General features: G+C 33.0%; 1 protein-coding gene across 2 annotated transcripts in view; it reads right to left on the bottom strand.

The window, feature by feature from the left end:
* Nucleotides 1-804: 804 nt before the first annotated feature.
* LOC138311649 (uncharacterized) overlaps nucleotides 805-18,825 on the bottom strand; it is a 32,264-nt gene continuing 14,243 nt past the window's right edge. The window contains exons 1-4 of one of the 2 annotated variants that reach the window (XM_069252910.1): nucleotides 10,075-10,234; nucleotides 6,895-7,018; nucleotides 5,492-5,634; nucleotides 805-5,271 (exon numbers count right to left, since the gene is read on the bottom strand). In XM_069252910.1, coding sequence (XP_069109011.1) covers nucleotides 5,171-5,271; nucleotides 5,492-5,634; nucleotides 6,895-7,018; nucleotides 10,075-10,120 — 414 coding nt within the window. In that variant the 5' untranslated portion in view covers nucleotides 10,121-10,234 and the 3' untranslated portion in view covers nucleotides 805-5,170. Of the gene's footprint in view, nucleotides 5,272-5,491; nucleotides 5,635-6,894; nucleotides 7,019-10,074; nucleotides 10,235-18,825 lie in introns of those variants that run through there. The other variant, XM_069252911.1, reaches the window with a different exon arrangement.

Raw genomic sequence — 18,825 nt, 5'->3', positions numbered from 1 at the left:
ACCCGGGCACATTTTACTGACAATGGGCGAACCAGTCGTCCCACTCCCGGTATACTGAACACTAAGCAGGAGCAGAAACTACCACTATTATAGACTTTGGTGTGTCTGGGCCAGGGGACAGAACCCAAAGCCTTCCTCACAGGGCGAAAGCTCAACTCAGGACCAAAAGTGAGGCGGAATCTACCAGAGCACTTGAATGTTCTGTAAATCTGCCAGAGGATTTTAATATTCTGGGATCTGACAGAGGATTTGACTGTTCTGTGAATCTGCCAGAGGATCTGAATTTTCTGTTAATATGCTAGTGCACATGGATGTTCTGTGAATCTATCAGTGCACTTGAGTGTTCTGGAAGCCTAGCAATTTTTATGGGGAGACTCCTGTGACCTCGAATGAAGGTCAGGGTCATTCATTTGGAAAAAAAATTGGTCGCCCTTATTGTAGCATGTCACAGGCCAGATATCAATATCCTTGCCATTTTGGTTATCGAGAAGAAGTTGTTTTCATGGAACATTTTGCACAGCGCACGACAATGGACAGAACAAAGGTCATATGACGTACATAGCGTAGATCACATGGTGTTAATACTAGACAAAAAATAACAACTTGCCGCGATATCATTATTGGGACTTCTTGGACATCGTTTTAGTCCAAATATTTGATGCGTTAATTACACTGGTAGAAGTATTTTTTAAGCATTTCAAGCTCTAAAAAGTTCCTGCGAAAATTACACATGTGCAAACTTTATACAAGATTTTACTGTAGTCAGTATTCACTGTACTTGTTTGTTCAAAAATAAAAGAAAAATCATATTAATGTCCTTTATTACAAATAAAATCTTTACATAGGATATGTAGTACATGTGCTGGTATACATTTCTGACTTATCATAAAAAGAACAATCACATTTTTTACAGATGTATTATTCACCTCACTTCTCTCCCACAGGGACTTGATACAAGTATTTATATTATTGATACATGCATATTATATTTAACATTACGATTTGTGTCAAGTTCCTGTGATCTCTCTGTAATTTTCTTACCAACAATAATTATTTTTTCAGTGTTTTCACACTAAAACTGACTTTCTCATTGGCAGACTTTTTGTGTTTATACAGGTATGAACAAAAAATCTGAAAATGAGAAGAAAACCAAATGTTATCATCTTGTCACAATAGAGATATTGATGTTGCAGGTAGATCTTGAAAAATAATCCTTTAAAAAATAAATAGAAAATACATGTTAGTATCTTACAATACAAGATTTATTTTGGTGCGAGACTTAGGAAAGCCCGGATGACGAGGTTTTGCCGATGGAGTCATCTCGGCTTTCCGTGTCGAGCACCAAAATAAAACTTTTATTTTAAGATACTAACCGTGTATTATGTTTAACCTGCAATCATTATGGCAGCAAAATGAAAGCAAATTGACAGTAATTTACTTGGTTTTGCTCAAAGCAAGATGCTTCTTTGATGCAGAGGTTAAGATTTATTCAATAAACCGAATGAAAGTGTACTTTTTTTCACTGCCGTGGGAAAGAAATAAGCGCATTCACAAACAGTATCCGTAATTTCTATTCATAATGAGGAAAAACTGTATAAAGCTAGTATATTAATAATCCGAAATAAAAGGCCAAAATAAATTCAAAGTAAAATCAAAATCATTTCTATGGAATATATATTCAGCCACTATAGGGCCTTCTTCAGTCCGAAATAACACTAACACAACGTGTTCGTCTACATGTTTGTTTACATCTATTGTGTGCAGGTACCTGCAATTCTATTCAGTGTGATATATCACTGAAACAAAATGAAAATACACAAAAAACAAATAAATACCCATTTAAGAATTACTTTACAATAATACCTTTGCCATCAGCCAAGAAAAAGACCACACCGCCATATGAGATTTTCGATATCGTAAAAATGACGTATTTACGGTGAATTCGACGTCACGTTTTAGTGGGACTGAATGACGTTTTATTCACCGGAAGGTTCAAGTTCTGGATCAAGTTAGAAAAAGTTCCATCAGATGTGGAACAAATTCACTTGACCGTATTGATGGATAAAGCATTTCGTATTGACAGATAAAGCACAAGTTTATCCGGCAGTAGTTATCGGTCAGTATGTAGGACAGATGCGGGATGGATGAAATTATATATCTTAATTTAAACCTATTTCATTTTGTCTGGTAGTCTAAAAAAATTTGTCATAAGCATTGATGTCATGATGTTTGCATCAGGTTATGTAGATTTTTTTTTCTAAACTTATCAGAATCCGCCATGTGGATTATACATGTCATTAAATTTGTTCAAAATTGATAAGAAAATCAGTAAGACTCATAAAAAAGTAAGAAAACGGATATACTATATGTGTAAATTCCTAAATACACAACACTTAATGTTTCCGAACATTGCCAAGTATCTTGACTATACATGTATATATATCACAGAACATGGTGATACAATATAGCAAGAGGTCCAGAGAGCCTGTAACGCTCACCTGTGGTAGAGGCAGACCTACCATTTGTACAATTTTAAATTCCCATCCCATAAGGATGATATCAATACAATCTGAGGGCTATCAAATGATAAGTTTCATGGAAGAAGTCGATTATATGGAACTAGCCAAATTGACACTTTTGGGCCTGCCTGTCAATTTTGAATTTGGAGTCAACACCCCATACAGATTTTAATAGTCAAATTTTGTCAGACCAACAGTTACGAAGAAGAAATCCATTGTTGAAGGATAGATTGACTCCGTACTATGACAAAAGCTCACCCTGGTCTTTTGGACAAGGTGAGCTAAAAGTACTATCTATAGTTATTGGTATTTTTGCAGGTTACTTTTTTTGTTTGCCATTTCAACCAAAATGTTCGTGGTTTCATGATCTGGTATATCAAGGTTGTCAACCAACAAGAAGACAGAAGACCATTGTCACGATATGTATTGTATACCTGTTTGTGTTATCGTTACCGGTCCGCATTGTTGTTGGTGGCTCATTGTGATCAAAATAAACAATATTTTTATCTGATTCCAAGAAATTGTTCAGTTTAATTTTACAAAAAAAATATTATGTTTTTTAACCGTGATACATATTAACATCTAGTGTGACAAAATAAGACTACAGAAACACTTAACTAAAACGAAAAACAATATTTCTTCACGTTGACTCAACGTGATTTTTTTCACGTGAAATTCACATTTTTGCCCCGTTCCAGGTGAAAGAAATATTGCCTGTGTAGATAGTACTAATTCATGATATATTTTCAGTGTTAGTTATAGCTTGATTTGAGAATACTTCACAAACTATGAAAATATTAGAGGAATTTAAAATATGTCTATCACATGTCATGTAACTACAACATTTTTTGTTCGAAAGCAACATGTATTTTACTTTAATTCGTAATGTCGACGTGATAGGTACGCTATATATATATTTTACAAGATGTCCCAGTTTGCTATCAAGTTGCAAAACCCTGTCAGTTGCGGATAACAGCGGATATATTACAGCGCATATAAAAAGCATGTATTGAGTATATATTGCGTACGAATATATCGTATGTAATCTGAATGATTTCCACAATCAAAATTTTGTGCTGTTCAAAAATCGTGGGAACGGAAAAACATGCATTTGCGGAAAATTGCGGACGAGTGCAGATATTGAGCGGCCGTTATAAGTGCGCTTTACGAATATTGAGTACATTCAGGGAATATCAGCCAATTTTGTGGGCAATGCATTCGCAAATCTTCATTAACTGCCAGTGGGACCGGGCCTTTTTTAAACAAAACCCTGATAGCACTAACATAACACACTGAGAAGATTTTTTTTTTCTTTTTTTTTAACGTAATGTAAAATATATTGAAATAAACATCAGTATTAATAAGAACTACTTCAAATCAATTGCAATTCATGGCGATTTAATTCAGAATTTCTGTGAAAATTAAGTTCGTTTACTGTAGTTAGTCTACTGATAGACTCCATTGTACTACGTCTCTTTGAATAGTACATACTTTGCTGATATGATATATTTGCCTAACAGAATGGGAGATAACTCCTATTGGTTAATGCACAATTGTTAATTTGTCCTTGTAAATTATGATTTATTATATACTATAACTAGTATGTCATATTTACAATTAGATCAAGCGGGTACTACAGTAATAGTAAATCATACACAACGAAAATTCAATTCAGCCAAAAATGCTAAACTTGGTTGTATAAATGGAATTTAATTTCATGACTTTTATCGCTTTTTATATGCAAATGCTGTCTATATCATATTCAATAAGAGCCACAACCGAACAATTATTTCCTGAATGCTAGACATATATAGTACATAATTTACTATTATCATATGTGCCAATTAGATATATTTTGCACCAATATGTGTTTATTCTAGTACTATATACATTGATACTAATCTTCACTGAATAAAATAAATACGAAATAACGATGGTTTGAACCAATGAAGGTGTCCATTTTGACGTCATTTTTTCTGGGCGAAATCTACGGGATTTTTTTTTCCAAATTGTATAATATTACGCTCGCAAACACATGGCAATGAAAATGAGTAAATCGAGTATTGATAATTTTATTAAACATTAAATGTTAAAGGCCCGCCTAAGTTCTAATCAACCCAGGTTACTTGAATATCACTGCACTAGACGGCAAAACAGCTAAATGAATCATATATTACACATATGGATCATTTGTTTGGTGTTGCAATCTCATAGGCCTTTGGTATAGATTTTCTTATGATTTAATTTTAAGAAACTTTAAATGTTTGTTTCGGAAACATTGTGGGCCTTTTACTTTTATGGAAAATTGGAGGAAATTAGAAAAAATTTCCATTTTGTTGAGCGGCCTGTCCCAATTTCAATCCTAATATAGATTTTCACTCATATCGCACTCAGGGGGACGTCTTAAAGTTCCCTTTTAGCAGCACCGTAAAAGGAAATTTTTTGTTATCTCTTGGAAACATTTTATCAGCGCGCCATTTAAATAACACGTCTTTCAAAACATCAAGAGAACCACAAAATTAAAACACAAACAGTATATCTCACTTTAAAATATTGTCACACAGTCACAGTTAGATAGTAAAAAGGTTATTTTGCTGGTGGCGCTCCGCCTCTTAATTTGTTGTAGTGCACGGATGTTATGAAGGCGATCATTAATATTTGGGAGGATACGCTGGAGATCCCATGGGTGCTGGTTGTTGGTAGGGTCCAGGTTGTTGGTAGCCAGGCTGTTGGTAGCTGACCTGGTTGCTAACTGTAAAATAGCCATATTTCATTGCATGCATTAGCTAAAGGCGTTACATAATGTTTTTATATCATTTTATGGAATACTTTGTTACCAAATCAAATCGGTGAGTAAAATTGCTCAAATTGATAACCGTGAAGTGGTCAGTTTAAATTATTTTGTTCTAGTTTTTCTCTCTATAGTTGTCTCCATTTTGTTTATAAAAGGCGAAAGAACATCAGTTACTTACCCATATTGACGTTATTAGCTGGTTGTGCCATGACCACACCGACAGTCTTCTTCTTGTTGCAGTGGTGACACAGGCATACCACGAGGATGATACCCCCGAAAAATAGGACTGCAGCGATCACACATCCAACGATAAGGCCAGTGCTGAAACAAGCGTCCGAGTCTTATAAAAACTTTATGATAAGTGACAGTTGTGGCGTTGTTGATGGCGGATATGATGATGGTGGTAGTAGTGATTTATGATATATGTATTTGTAGTTGTCGTTGGTTACTGTTGTTGTTGTTGTTGTTGAGAGGACATATGTTTTTATAGTGTAAAAGGAGCGGGTCGGTGTGGTTTGTACATAGTGATAAATAGGTCTCTTTCACTCAGCTGACTGAACATGCTTCTTTGGCTCAGTCGGTAGAGCCGTAGTTTTTCTCACCGAAGACACTCGGATTCGATTCCAGGTCGGAGCACTCGACAAGAATCATATGTGCAGTTTCCCTGTTCTTCTACAATAATATGCGGTGTTAATTGAAGAAGTTTATCAATGGAAAGGTTCAAAATATACTGTGAGGGTTCAAGAGGTTGTCTTTAAAAATAATATATCTAAGAATAAACGCAGCTTTTCTGAATTGAATAAATTTTCAAAAGATTATTATTCTATTATGGCCCTTTCCAGAGGGAACTGTTCTCCTATAGTGTTGTCTGGTGAGGTATAGTCCTTCATCATTATTTTATGAAGTCATATATTTGGTCACGTGCTCATTCCCGGGGGACTATACTTTAGTATATTTCTCGTAGTCTGGTATAGTCTCCCGTAGTCAGGAAGGACAGAGAACTGTCGCAAAATATACCATGGCTGTTATCCAATCGCATTCCTAGTAATTATCATGTGATGTACTAAAAACGTTACATATTTACGGTACGAACAAAGAAGTCGTTTGTGTGTTATAGCGGTGGCAATGGGCAAGAAGAACTTTTAACAATCTTGTCTGTCTTGTTATAAACGAATAATTTAATTTCAAATGATATGCTAACTTCTATTGGTTAGATCTTTGAAGCTACTTCTATAGACCAAAAGAACAATACGTCGAGTATTATGACGTATACATATATGATTTTTTTCGCTGGAAATTTTAAATGCAGCATAGTCATTGGCCAAACTAAACTATTGTATAAGATATCAATTCGCAATAATTGAATCTGTTCTATTGTAAAAGCAAGTACAAACATGGAAATTAACGCCTTATAAGTATCACATAGAGTTAATCACATTAAATTAAAAGCTTTAATCTCAATATTTTTGGGTTCGTGGAGTTTAGACTGAAAACAGACGGAGATTCTTTTTCACAGACGATTCTCGTCTATGAAGAATACCATTCCATGATTTTATGAAGTCTATACATACATATACTTACTAGTTTGCACAGCACTCCTGATTGTAATAGGTTCCACAGCAGCCATGTTCACAGTAGACGTAAAAGTGCCAGGTATCACTGCCTCCTAGTGAAGCTTTGCAGTCTTCAGCAGACACCAGACTATCTGTAGACACAAGCATAAATACTAATTCTAAAACACGAAGTTAACATGTCTTAAATAACTGCTTGAGATCAAAAGGATAATTAGAAGAATGATGAAGTTCTTCTGAAGCACATATATCGTATTATCATAAACTGATATTTCATTAAAGTTCAGTCTGTCTTATTTAGCATTTATTATCTTTTTTTGATTAATTATGCTAGAAAAGATATCTAGATTTTTTTTTCAGCTTATCCGAATATTTTCATTATAATGACCAAATAAATAAGAACATGGATTTTGATACAACGTTGTTTAATGCAGTAAAAGTTGTGCATATTTAGTATGTCTATCCGTGCTAAAGTTGAACACGACCAGAAGATTTTGACGTGGGCCAGAAAGGATTTAAATACATAAAAAAGTATAATTTGATACTGAATTGATTTGGACTTGAAGTTTTTGGTTTGTTTTATGGAAAATAAACAGTCAGGTCCATTTAAGGTTATAAATTGTTAAGGAGGCTGGTAAAAGCTGGAATGTCCGGAGAAAGCAAGCTACCTACATTCAGAATCGAATGAAGATTCGAAAATCTTGTTTACTTGTTATATCATTTCATTACTTAACCATTGATGTCGCTATTTTTTAACTTCATCGGGGTATGAAAGAAATATCGATTGCAAACTGTGTAAATCCGCACGAATAACCCGATGAAGTTAACAAATAGTTACAGCAATGCTTCTTATTATTTTTCAGACTACTTGCTAACATAAATTATGTTTAAATGTACGATTCCATTGATTTTCTAATAGATTTTTTTTTCTAAATCAATACGCAATGTCGACGTCTCTATAAGACGCCATGATAACGTTGAGTTTTCGTGCCATTCTCGGATATTTTAATAGTATGAAGAAGAAGAATCTGCCAATCAGAAAGGCCGATTAAGTATGAACACATATACTAATTATTTAAATTTGATTTTTTAGTTTTTTTCTTACTTTCATTCATTATTTTTTCTCAGTCAGTTAAGGGCATATCATTAATCTCTTGATGTACAGCAAAAAGTGTTATAGTTCATCTACCATAGAGGGGGAAAACATTTAAAAAAACTATTTAAGAGGGACATTTTCCAAAGAAGAAACAGATAAACCCCTGTTGAAGGAACAACCTACCACTTACTTTTTTCTACCTAAAATGTCAATCAAATTATCGCTACAAATTATTATAATGTATCCGTCAACGGTCCCTCGATAACAACAATAGTCAATTAACAAAAATGACGATAAAAATACATAATGGCAAGTTTAACCTTTTCTGAAAATGTGAAATCAAACTTAAGCTCAAAACTTTTCCAAAAAAATCCGTTTTTCTACGTATTAGGGGCGTGTCCTTAACACGGTTTAGAGGGAATTACAGAACGCATTTGTAAAAGTTTCAAACTATTGTCGATTTCAGAAGTAATTCCCCGTGTAGCAAACATTTTCAATGACTGCAAGTTTAATTCACCAACAACGAACCCCCAAACAACTGTATTATTTCTTCATATACAGTTTTGGACTTACGGCGAGACATCAGTTAATGTAGCGACAACGAGAAATGTTTATTATGACAACATTCAAGCATGATCATAATTTAAAGAGCTAATGTCTTTGTCTCACGCACATGAACTGATAAGACGGTCATGCCGTTTGGATATTTCATTATAATACAATATAAATAGACTACAATGTATGCCAAATTTACGGTTTGAACTTAAAAACAAAACGTATGTACCCGTGTGTTATAGTTTAGTTCAGGACATTGTGTAATTCAAGCGAGGATTTAATTATATATGTTAGGGATTTGCGTCTGACAAATACAGACTTGAACATTATTCAGGAGGCACGAACCCATTTTCTCAAGACACGTTATATACCGGGCCTTATTATTGTTACCATTATTTGTTTTGTTTTTTTGTGCATTGTTCTCGTACCGATAGAACGAACATACGTACCCGGCCTTCTATACCTTTCGGTCTTTTCTAAAGACGACACCATTATCTGTCTAGAAGTCTTTAGAGTTACAATATTGCAGCTATCGTACCGATAAGAGCGTTGTCCATTTTTAAATATCTCTTTTGTGTTCACATAGTTTCAGACAATTGAAAAAGTGACTCCTTTGGTGGCCTATTTGAATAAAACTGAGTTCTCGCATTAAAAAAATTTTTGCCGTTCAGAAACAAAATAAGCATTCATATCGTATGGATATGTATAGTATGTGTGTCTGAAACCCTACAAAGGCAATATATCTGCAGGTCAAGTTGACCCAGGTGACACGAAAAAATCTTGACCTTTAATTGACCTGAAATTGATCTGAAATGCAACTGAAACTGAGGTAAATTTCACAAGAAGCTGCAGGTCACTTTCATTCTAGCAGTCCAATTGTAAAACAAGAGGGGCAATGTTTTAAGTATTTATCGGCCTAACGGCCTCCAAGTGTTCTTTCTACCAACAAACTGTATATTTGTCTTGTATCGGCTTATAATCTATACTTAATACCCTTGTTTAAATAAAAAGTAAAAAGTACTGAATAAACGGAGGAAATAAGCATTTCATACTCTCATAATTCTATATTTCATAAATAAAGTGTTTTTCGTATTCAATCACAAGTCAAATGTGCCATCATTGTCATACTCACCAATCAAGAAGAGTTTTTAATATGTTATTCATCACCAAAAATTACAAACATTTTGTTAACCACAATACTTATAATGTAAAGGTTTCAATTTTACAATGTCAATTAATAGTTCAAAGTGAATATTTGCAGTACAGCCAAAAATCGTGGTATTACTCCTACGGTGCACACAATCAAACTAAGAAACGTCTACCATTTCATTTCATATTTTAAAGATAATATCAGTAATTGCAAAGTGACCTAACATAAAGCATAAAAAACAAGAATTTTTACGGTCAATTAATTCTACATTGCAACTCATGTCTATAAAGCATTATACATGCAGTGTCCATGTCGTTTTGAATGATTTCAATTGATTACTGAAAACAAAAACATGTCAATAATATTTAAAATCACATAGTTCCACTTACTTGCTAAAATTCCACAAAACAATGAAATAGAAATTATATCAAACATGATGGCCGAATACAATCAGTGCGATCACTATAATCCTAGCTATAATTCCGGCTAGATGTTTTATCTAAATGGCCAAATACACGACCTTCTCGAGCTGATCAATCCGACTCGGTTAACGCGTAGTTAAATTGTCCACAAAACATAAGGTTCATTGTCTCTTCAGTGTTGTGGTTACGTGATTGCACGTAGTCACAAACACATTATCAAACTCAATAGACATTTGAACTTATGTTTTGTAATGTTCATACTCATGAATCAAGAAGGGCTTTTGGTATTTTATTCGCCACCAAAAGTTAGGAACGTTTTGAGAACTTCAACATTTGCAATGCATAAATGTTTATTTTATATGGGCAAATAATGGTTGAAAATGTGTTTTAGCAGTAGTGTCAAAGATCATTATGCTTATATTTACAGGCATAAAATAAGTACATACGGTCTGACCATAGTTGATCCAAAAATCATCACATTTTAGTCAATATAGATCTCTATATGATATACTTCCACTTCACACACATTTTCTTACAATCGGATTACTAATTAACTAGGCAAACCATTGGCGAATAAAATCTGTGAAGTAAATATGTCAGACGTTGATGGCAGATGCAGCGATTTTTCATTGTAATCTGTGAGGTTAGAACAGCCAGTGATGCTTTAAAAAAAATTAAAAGTCACATATTATACTATTATATTACCTAATTGTCAATTTGGTATTGTGTGGGTACTTCATAACATTACGGTCTATGTATAGTGTATAATGCTTCTTCAAAGGCTTTTACATGGGCATGTTTTGAACACCTAAGACATTTCTTTAGGAAAAGACTGGCAAATTAGTGTTTGTCATGTTCGAAACAAAAAAATGACATAATTACCTCTAACTTTAAGTTATATTTGGTATAAAAATAATGGTAAAGCTTGCACTGAATAGTTTTAATATTCGTTATTTAAAATGTTAAGTTTAAAAAAGTTCAAACAACTGAACAAATACACGGGCTTTAATAGTGTCGTTTTTCTAATGTTATCTCCTTTGAGGCCATTGGAAATAAATACTTACAAATTAGGCTTGTTTTCCTTTGTTAGCTACAGTTAATGACCAATACGCCTCTCTTTTTGTGTAATGGTAGTTGAATTGTAGCCTTCTCTTTGGATGGTTACTTACACACTTCTCTAATTTTAGTACCTAGTGGTTGTATATATGGTGACCCCATGGCACCGAAGAGGTTAATATAAATATATTTGGAAAGTTATATGATTTATTAAGTAGAAAACGTCTTACCAAAGATATGTTATTATAAAATCTTCCAAATGTATGTACTGTAAACCAATTTTTTCGCGGTTACTAAATTTTGCGATTTCCATTTCAAAACAAGTTCACGAAGATAAAGATTCGAGGGTTTAAAAATTGAATTGACATTCATACAATATAAGCAATATAAGTATGTAAAGATATAAATTTGTGGAAATAAACTTTCGCGAATTTACTTGGATCACAAAATTCATGAAATTAACATGTAGGCTACAGAAAGATGCTTTATTGTAATTTTCATGTAAAATATCTAAATGTTTAAACTATTTATTTTAAAATCATTATAATCTTCCTAGTAGGGTAACGATGCCTAGTAATGATGGCAAAATATATCCCAGCCTTTAAGTTCTGTCCTTTTAGATATTACTCTTCTTATTAAGTGCTGTAGGGTATATATGTGGTATCAGCCTGGATAACAGGCTTTTGCTAGTATTTAGCTATGGACATACATTTACAATATGAAACTGATGTAGAATCACTGGATCCAATCATTCAACTTCTTCTCCCTTACACAGTTATATTAAGATACACTGCTCTTTGAAAATTAGTTATTTATGCATAAGAGCATATGATTCAGTAAATCTTTGTTACAATTTTATATAATAAATTCCTTTTGTTTCTATACTAACATGTATTTAATTTAGTAAGTGGGTGCCTGGGAATCTCAATTGACCTAGAAAATAAGCCTGTAGTGTTCTACAGTGTAAATGAAAGTTGGTGTAGTTGTTATCACTCTCAAGTGATACGAGAACGAGCTCGCTCTCCTCCGCCACTACATATTGGTGGGCCTGCATTGTAGGCCGAACCTGAATCTGCACTAGTGAAGTAAAACATTTTTGTCTAAAACTACTCCAATCACTGTAGTGTATTTTACATTTAAAATGTATGATAATGTGTGAAAAGTATTTTTTTTATAAGAGAAAAAGTTAGCAATTTACAGATAGTTATTTATTGCTTTTGGCGTACATGTATATCAATGGCGAATACGTGTAAATACAGAGATACAGTTGAATGTACATGTATCAACTGTCAGTTCGTGTTGGACGATTATGTATATATATATAAGTCAATTATGATTTGATATCTATTGACTTCGGAACGTTCTTAATTTCACATAAAATATGTAAAAAAAAGTATTCGTTTTATGGTTGAGATATTATTAATTGTGTTATTTTATTATTAGAATAGTGTGTATCACTAGAAAATAATGCGATCCAGTGCTAACAGTGATGAGTCGGATATATTTTTTTTATAATGTATGCACCAGTGAGTTATATATATATTATGACCAGCAGTACGGCGTCCTGTGGCGTGAGTTCACACCTGTCTGTAATCCTTCAGTCCACTTTATCGAGCCCCGCGGGTGTTACAAGTGTATATTGTACATGTACCTGTCCCCCTGTAGCACATACACGTGTATACATGTAGCTAGTACTATATAAGATCTTGCAGAAAGGTATACACATGATCCTTACTATCAAACAATGTGTGTAGGTTACATGTATCAAATGTAAATAATGTCTAGATACAAAAGGATTTTTTTAAAAATTTATTTGTGTATGTTTACTACATTGTCCAGAACACGTAAATTTATCGGCCTACACCGTCGTTTGACTCCACTTTTAGTTTAGCCAACACATGCGCACTCAACCATTCCTAATCAAATATCAATGAATAACATCCGGTAAACGAATTGGAACGCAAACGCACGCAAACACAAACGAACGAAAGCCAAAACGAATCAAAACGCAAACGAACGCAAACGAAATCGAATCAAAACTCAAACGAACGAAAACGCGAAACGCAAACGAAAAACGCTCGACGAAACAAAACGCAAACGAAACTAAACGAAAGAAACGCAAACGAATCTAAAACGCGTTTGAGGGAATGTTAGACGCATTAAGTACTGTATGTGTGTTTCCCTAGGGCCCTAGTTGTGCATATTGCATTTTGGGACCAATCGGTCAACAAGATGGCCGCCAAGCAGCCATCTTTGATTTTGATAGTTAAAGATTGTTATCGCTATTTCTCACAATGCACTGAAGGGATCTTTCTCAAATTTCATATGTAGGTTCCCCGAGGGCCCTAGTTGTGCAAATTGCATTTTGAGACCGATCGGTCAACAAAATAGCCGGCAGAAAGCCATCTTGGATTTTAATAGTTAAAGTTTGTTATCGCTTTATCTCAAAAAAATTGAATGAATCATTCTCAAATTTCATATGTAGGTTCCCCTAGGGCCCTAGTTATGCATATTTCGATTTGGGACTGATCGGTCAACAAGATGGCCGCCAAGGAGCCATCTTGGATTTTGATAGTTGAAATTTGTTACTGCTATTTCTCAGAAAGTATTGAAGCGATCTGTCTCAAATTTTATATGTAGTATGTTTGAAAAAGTTTGAAAAGCAGAGAAAAGATCCCTCTTTCCATTGTCAGACATAGATTATTCTTTGGTGGGCGCCAAGATCCCTCTGAGATCTCTTGTTAAAATTGCAAAATTAGTAATTCGCCAAAATAGCTTACTAAACAATACTGAGACAAACAAACAAACTATAAAAACAGTCGTTTTAGCAGCCATCGCTATGGTAGTGAAAATTTGATTTGCGAAATGTTGAGAAATTGTTTAGGCATATACATACTCTTACAGCCAAATTACAATTTTTAAGGTTGCTAAGATTTAATTTCACGAGCAATATACACTTAGCTTAAATCTGGCCATGAAGGTACCAGAATCAAAGCCTGTGTCCAGAGCAATATACATTGAGCTTAGATCTGGCCATGAAGGTACCAGAATCAAACCCTGTGTCCAGAGAAATATACATTGAGCTTAGATCTGGCCATGAAGGTACCCGAATCAAATCTTGTGTCCAGAGCAATATACACTGAGCTTAAATCTGGCCATGAAGGTACCAGAATCAAACCTTGTGTCCAGAGCAATATACACTGAGCTTAGATCTTGGATTATCTTGATCAGGATAACAGGGAAGGGGGATCAATATTTTCTTAATCGTGTTCAAAAGGGAATGTTACCCACAGTGTTCAACGACGGACAATAAGTCATCATACTGTCCTTATTTTGACACTCAACGACGGATAATAAGTCATTATACTGTCCTTATTTTGACACTCTACGACGGACAATAAGTCATCATACTGTCCTTATTTTAACACTCAACGACGGACAATAAGTCATCATACTGTCCTTATTTTGACACTCAACGACGGACAATAAGTCATCATACTGTCCTTATTTTGACACTCAACGACGGACAATAAGTCATCATACTGTCCTTATTTTGACACTCAACGACGAACAATAAGTCATCATACTGTCCTTATTTTGACAAAGGAGATAAAACAAAAATATCGTTACATGTACTGTATAACTTTCAATTTGTTAACTTTTCATATATTTTTTAAAAATCAAATAATATAGCAGATGATCAATTGTGTCATATAAATGAATATACAGTATCAAATTACATGTTTGTATGCACTCAAGTACAACATTAATCTAGTCACAATGTATTTGAGCCAGAGTCAATGAAGCTACCAAACTCAATTCTAGGGTACTACGTAGAGGGTTGCTTGTAATAATGAAAAAGCATATTGTAATAATTAGAAAACATCTCGAAATAAGGAGAAAACATCTTATAATAATGAGAAAGCATCTTGTAATAATAAGAAAACATCATGTAATAAGGAGAAAACATCTTGTAATAATGAGAAAGCATCTTGTAATAATAAGAAAACATCATGTAATAAGGAGAAAACATCTTGTAATGAGAAAACATCTTATAGTACTGAGAAAACATCTTGTAATAAGGAGAAAACAATTGTAATAAGGAGAAATTATCATGTAATAAGGAGACAACATCATGTAATAAGGAGAAAACATCTTGTAATTGGGAGAAAACATCATGTAATAAGGAGAAAACATCTTGTAATAAGGAGAAAACATCTTGTAATAAGGAGAAAACATCTTGTAATAAGGAGAAAACATTTGAAATAAGGAGAAAACATCTTATAATAATGAGAATACATCTTTTAATAAGGAAAAACATCTTGTAATAAGGAGAAAATCTTTTAATAAGGAGAAAATATCATGTATAAGGAAAAAACATCATGTAATAAGGAGAAAACATCTTATATTAAGGATAAAACATCTTGTAATAAGTAGAAAACATCTTGTTATAAGGAGAAAACAACTTGCAATGATTAGAAAGCATATTATAATAAGGAGAAAACATCATGAATAAGGAGAAAACATCTTGTTATTAGGAGAAAACATCTTGTTCTAAGGAAAAAAATCTTAGGATAATGAGAAAACATCTTGTAATAATGAGAAAACATCTTGTTATAAGGAAAAAACATCATGTAATAAGGAGAAAACATCATGTTATAAGGAGAAAACATCTTGTTATAAGGAAAAAACCTTAGGATAATGAGAAAACATCTTGTAATAATGAGAAAACATCTTGTGATAAGTAAAACATCATATAATAAACAGAAAACATCTTGTTATAAAGGGAAAAACATATTGTAATAAAGAGAAAACATCTTGTAATAATAAAAACATATTGTAATAAGGAGAAACAACTTGTAATAATACGAAACATCTTGTAATAAGGAAAAATCATCTTGAAATAGGCAGAAAACAACTTGTAAGAAGGAAAAAACATCTTGTTATAAGGAGAAATCATCTTGAAATCAGGAGAAAACATCTTGTTATAAGCAGAAAACATCTTCTAATAAGGAGAAAAAACTTGAAATGATGAGAAAACATCTTGTAATAAGGAGAAAACATCATGTAATAAGGAGAAAACATCATGTTATAAGGAGAAAACATCTTGTAATAAGAAAACATCTTATAAAAAGGAGAAAACATCTTGTAATAAGGAGAAAACGTCGTTTGATAAGGAGAAAATATTCTGTAATAAGAAGAAAACATCATGTAATAAAGGAGAAAACATCTTGTAATAAGGAGAAAACATCTTGCTAGTATAAGAAACATCTTGTAATAAGGAGAAATCATCTTATAATAAGGAAAAAACATCTTGTAATAAGGAGAAATCATCTTGTAATAAGGAAAAAACATCTTATAATAAGGAAAAAAACGTCTTATGTAGCTTGTAAAAAGCCACAACGGATTTGAATACAGTCAAAGGGAGACATTCAATAGATAAAATAGAGTAGATAGAATAATATAGCATGTAATTGGCAATAATTGATTTGGATACAGTCAGAGGGAGACAATCAATAAATAAAATAGAGGAGCTAGAATAGTTTGTAGCTTGTATAATATAATACGTTTTATTTCACAAGATATTGTTATAGACTTACAACTTCCTAACTACTCGTGTGTGTCCCAGGTCTTGCAATATGGTACAGTACCATGGCCAAATAGTGATCTTTAATCTCCCTGCTCTCGTTGTTATGTAATATGCGTACACGTTAACTATTATAAATAGAGATAACCGGGGTTTGTCGAGAGGGAGACAGCTAGACAGGGCTAGAGAGAGAGAGAGAGAGAGAGAGCTAGATTGGACCACACACCTTGTGTGTGGTCCAATTTTGGACCACATATCAACGATGACTCTATATAACATATGACGTACAAAAGAATAAAATGTTGACAAAACCATCGGAGTCAATCATCATTCAACAACTCTCCACGCACAAGAAGCTATGCGGACCCAACTAACGAAGACTACGTGTACCTGATGAGCTATGAACCATGATCAACTATACAATCAACAATACAACTTTACAAAACAAATTCAAAAACTTTTTATTATACTTGCATCGAAATTAGTGACAATAGATTTGCCCTGTTAATTATCTAGTAATAAGTATTTAGGTAAAAATTATGAGCAGAAAACTCTTAAATACAATATGTAATAGCCAAGTCTTGTTATTTTTATTAGATACTCAAATTATTTGATCTAATGATATATACGATATAGGCATTATTAGTGACTATTTATATCACTATACAGCCATAAAAAAGAAGAGATATTAACATAGTACAAGAATAGCTAATTCAACTCATATTCAGACAAATTATTAATTTTCAATGAACAGCATGCATATGACAACTGAGTTTGTCGTTGAAGGTGCTGGCTGAAAGAATAAATAGGAAGTTAACGAGAATAATGCAAGTATCTTTTATACATACATGTATATAAGAAATACTAAATTCATAATTACAGATAAAATTTAAAATTAGAGCAATAAAGAAAGGAAAAACAGAAGAAAAAAAAGAAATTCTAATGAAAAGAAAACCATGAACAATAAACCATATAGGTATAATTAGGAAATAAATAAGTTATAAGTTGATAAATAAGTAAGTAACTAAAATAAGAATAAACTTGAATAACTTGAAAACAAACACACAAGCCAACAATAAGTAATGCTTGGACAAGCGAGCAAAAAAAAACAAAAAAAAAAAACAAAAACAAAAAAAAAACACGAATTAAACAAAAAGCTGTCCATGCAGTGGCTAGACAAGCAAGCTAAGATAGATATTAGATCAGGTCTTGCTTATGCTTTTGTTGCAAAACGAATACTAATTCGCATAGTACTTACTATATATTGCTGCAGGAAATATCTGAAGTAAAAAAACTGAGTTCATATTAGTAGGAAGTAATAAATAGGAAATTTAATATAATAAATAAAACTTCAATTAGGAAGAAGATTATTATAACTATAATGGTCATGGTAAACAGGTGGTATTTACATATAAGTTATAGATAACATATTAAACTAATTACAAGTAAATCATATGGATATGATAAAATAAGAACTCATTCTATAAGTAGCATAATATATCAAATTTATAGATTACATGTTTTTATTATGCGATTTGCTTAATACGACCATTTTGAGATAGTAGATTGGTATAATAGTAATGAAGGTCAATGTCTATAGTTCACCATTAAGACATTGACAGTGGTGTTGAGGTCATCGAACCAGGCAACGGGATAAAGGTAGGCGCACTAGCATTGAGATCAGAGGGTAAGCCATCCTTCAGAGGACCTGTAACAGTGTTAGTTGGCACATGGAGGGACCAGCTTGGTTTGGATTTTGTGATATTGGGTTTAATTTTCAGGAATATTTCAAGGTCGCTTACACTTGTGACATGAATAATAGAATCTTGTAGAGTTTTGACCATAATCCTGTACAATAATTCATGTAACTGCGTATAATTATAAAGATATATACTAATTAAATGTTTATTATAAATTAGTATGATTAATACGAAGTTGTTATAGTAAAATTCTAAGAATCACAAACTGATTAAAAGAAAATTAATTTAATATCACAAAAAACATAGCATTACTGTTGAGCTAAGCTTAGGTTCCATCTAAACAAAGGATATACTACGCATAATAAGTGGATTATC

Source organism: Argopecten irradians, unplaced genomic scaffold, assembly GCF_041381155.1.
Source record: "Argopecten irradians isolate NY unplaced genomic scaffold, Ai_NY scaffold_0078, whole genome shotgun sequence".
In the NCBI taxonomy this organism is placed as follows: domain Eukaryota; kingdom Metazoa; phylum Mollusca; class Bivalvia; order Pectinida; family Pectinidae; genus Argopecten; species Argopecten irradians.
This window is presented reverse-complemented; position numbering and strand designations above follow the sequence as displayed.